General features: G+C 39.9%; 1 protein-coding gene across 1 annotated transcript; it reads left to right on the top strand.

The window, feature by feature from the left end:
• Positions 1–627: 627 nt before the first annotated feature.
• LOC129854112 (fin bud initiation factor-like) lies at positions 628–2352 on the top strand. Its single transcript, XM_055920813.1, has one exon. It carries the CDS (start codon positions 1050–1052, stop codon positions 1677–1679), a length of 630 nt encoding a protein of 209 aa, XP_055776788.1. The 5' UTR covers positions 628–1049; the 3' UTR covers positions 1680–2352.
• The last annotated feature ends 306 nt before the right edge of the window (positions 2353–2658 follow it).

Consider the following 2658-nt stretch of genomic DNA (forward strand, 5'->3'; position numbering starts at 1 on the left):
AATTGAATGTTATTTTCTCCACTATAAGCTACCAATGTCATTTTAGAGAATTTGGCAGTACATCCAACCGCCCTAACAACCGCAGACTACGTGTAACCACGCCAGCCCATGATCTCCGCATCTGGCTTCTTCACCTGCGGGATAATCTGAGAAGGGGAGGAGGGCGTGTTGAGGAGTATTTCTGCCTGTAATAAATCCCTTTGTAGGGACAAACTGATTCTGATTCGGTGCCCCTGCCCGGTAATGTGAAAGGGCCTAATGAATTTATTTCAAATTACTGATTTCCTTCTATAAACTGTAACTCAGTAAAATCTTTGAAATTGTTGCATGTTGCATTTAATTTTTGATCAGTATAATTAGTCTCGAGTCTGTCAGGTATCAGGACTATAAAGCCAATGTAACTGCCTGTTTTTACAAAAGTAGGCAACCACATGGATAGGCATTCATTCAACTTTAAAGTGTATTGTGAACTGATACTGTATTCTACTTATCGGCATATCGGCCAGGACCGGGCCTGCAGTCAATTGCAACTGCGCTTCCTTTTAAGTGACGAAGCAGGGATGTAATTTGAGAGTTGAGAGGGGGTAGGCTATCATCAGTCAAAACCAAGCGCGGTGCTTGAGAAATCCAGATGTTGAACTTGAAATTGAGGCACAAAGCTACGTCGGGCACTCTCACATTTATTTCAGTTGGGTGCGTTTGGTATATTACTCCTGCGTGACGTCTTTGGGGTTTCTCTGTGTAAAGCTTAGGGAAAGTATTCCAAACTTTCACGTGACTGTCTGTGGCTGAACCAACAGCTACTTTCCTTGAAAAATAGTTGGCAACACTTGCTGCATAGGTTGCACGAGGAGCGACCTGAAAGTAGATTTACAAATATCACAAAGCCTGACTGGACACCTAGCTACTTTCGGTCTTTTAGCTCTTGGATACCACATGCACTGCACGTTTGGAAATGTTTGTGATTGGTGAGGGAATTAAATAACTTTTTTTTGCGCTATAAAGGAAAGCCTCTTCTGTTGCTCACGTATTGCCAAGAAGTGGATAGGATGGCTTTTCTCCACCTACTCGCTATTGGGATGTTTTCATTGCCACCCTGCGGTGCGTTTTTTAATGGACCTCTGTATCCCGAGATGTCTAACGGCACGTTCCATCACTACTTTGTGCCAGACGGCGACTATGAGAATAACGATGATCCGGAAAAATGTCAAATGCTTTTTAAAATGACAGACGACCGAAAATGCGTTCTTGACGAGGACCAAGATTCGGTCATCCGAGATGATTTCACGATCATCAAGAGACACATCGAAGACGCGGCCAGAATGCTGGAGGGGATCGGGAAAAGTATTTATTTTGATTTGGACGGCGAGGACAGCTATGGAAAATATTTGAGAAGGGAGACGACTCAGATTGGCGAGGCTTTTACAAACTCTGAAAAGGCTCTGTTAGAACTGGAGGTGAAATTCAAACAGAGTCAGCAGAACGAGCTGAAGGAGGAGCACCGCATAAACGACGACTTTCTGAACATGGTTGTCCACACAAGGGACGTGCTAAAGGGAACACTGGACATATCTGTGGGGTTGAAGGATAAACACGAGCTTCTCTCTCTCATAATTCGAAGTCACGGGACCAGATTAGGCCGACTGAAAAATGAATACATGAAGGTTAAACTTGGGTAAATAGGTTAAACCTAGTTGTAAAAGTAGACTAGGAAAATAATATTGGCGAAGTCATGTCGAATTTCATTGCATATTTATATTAACGGAGAGATAAAACATGCAGAGACAGATATGATACCAGTGTTTTATTTATTCAAAAAATACAATAGACCTAGTAAAATGTAATTAATTGACAATGTTGACGGTTCATTTTGGGTAGGTAGGTTTACTTGTGCTAACATTATTTGGGCATTTGCAATATGGCGTTGCGTTAAAATGCCTTTGCAATTGATAATTGTCGATGCCTTGCTCTGACGGAGATTTCAAAGATGACTATTCATTCATAGCGATGACGTTGTCTAACAGTTGCAACAGGTGTTATTTATACAGTATGTGACATAGGCCAACAGAATCTACTTGGCAGCATATTTCTCTGATAAATCTTGCCTTCAGTTGAGTGAATTTGGCTGGAAATGATTGAAATGTTTACAATGCATCACAATTTGCATTTTTCTTTTTACAGTAAGGCCAATTAACAAGAGCTTTAAATAATACTTTGAACAATTCTTGACTTTGTTAAACATATAAGGTTGTGACTTATTATTTGTATATCCCTTTGCCATTTTGTGAATGCAATATCATTTGGGGAAATGTTCAGAGCATGTTATTGGAATAAATGCTGTGCGTGTCAATATCTATGTGACAGAAGAGCATAATTGTATTCGTTATTTTTGGCTAATATGTTTCAATATCTGCAATATATATTGTTTTTCTTTTAAAAATTATATATATGGCAACAAGTATGATACATACTTAAGACTGCAGGCAGCACTCATGGACTTCAAACACAGATGTCTGTGGCAACATTCCTAACAGGTTTTGTGTGTTCCATTTTTAATTAAAGATTTTGTGTTTGAAGTTCTACTCAGTTGTTGGGACACCTCGTTATTATAGACAAGACTGAACTACAGCTGGTGAAACCAATGATTTGCACAGCTTT

Source organism: Salvelinus fontinalis, chromosome 4, assembly GCF_029448725.1.
Source record: "Salvelinus fontinalis isolate EN_2023a chromosome 4, ASM2944872v1, whole genome shotgun sequence".
Lineage (NCBI taxonomy): Eukaryota > Metazoa > Chordata > Actinopteri > Salmoniformes > Salmonidae > Salvelinus > Salvelinus fontinalis.

Bases quoted from the DNA above. Each gene is read 5' to 3' on its own strand.
- LOC129854112 (XM_055920813.1), top strand. From the start codon at position 1,050: ATGGCTTTTCTCCACCTACTCGCTATTGGGATGTTTTCATTGCCACCC.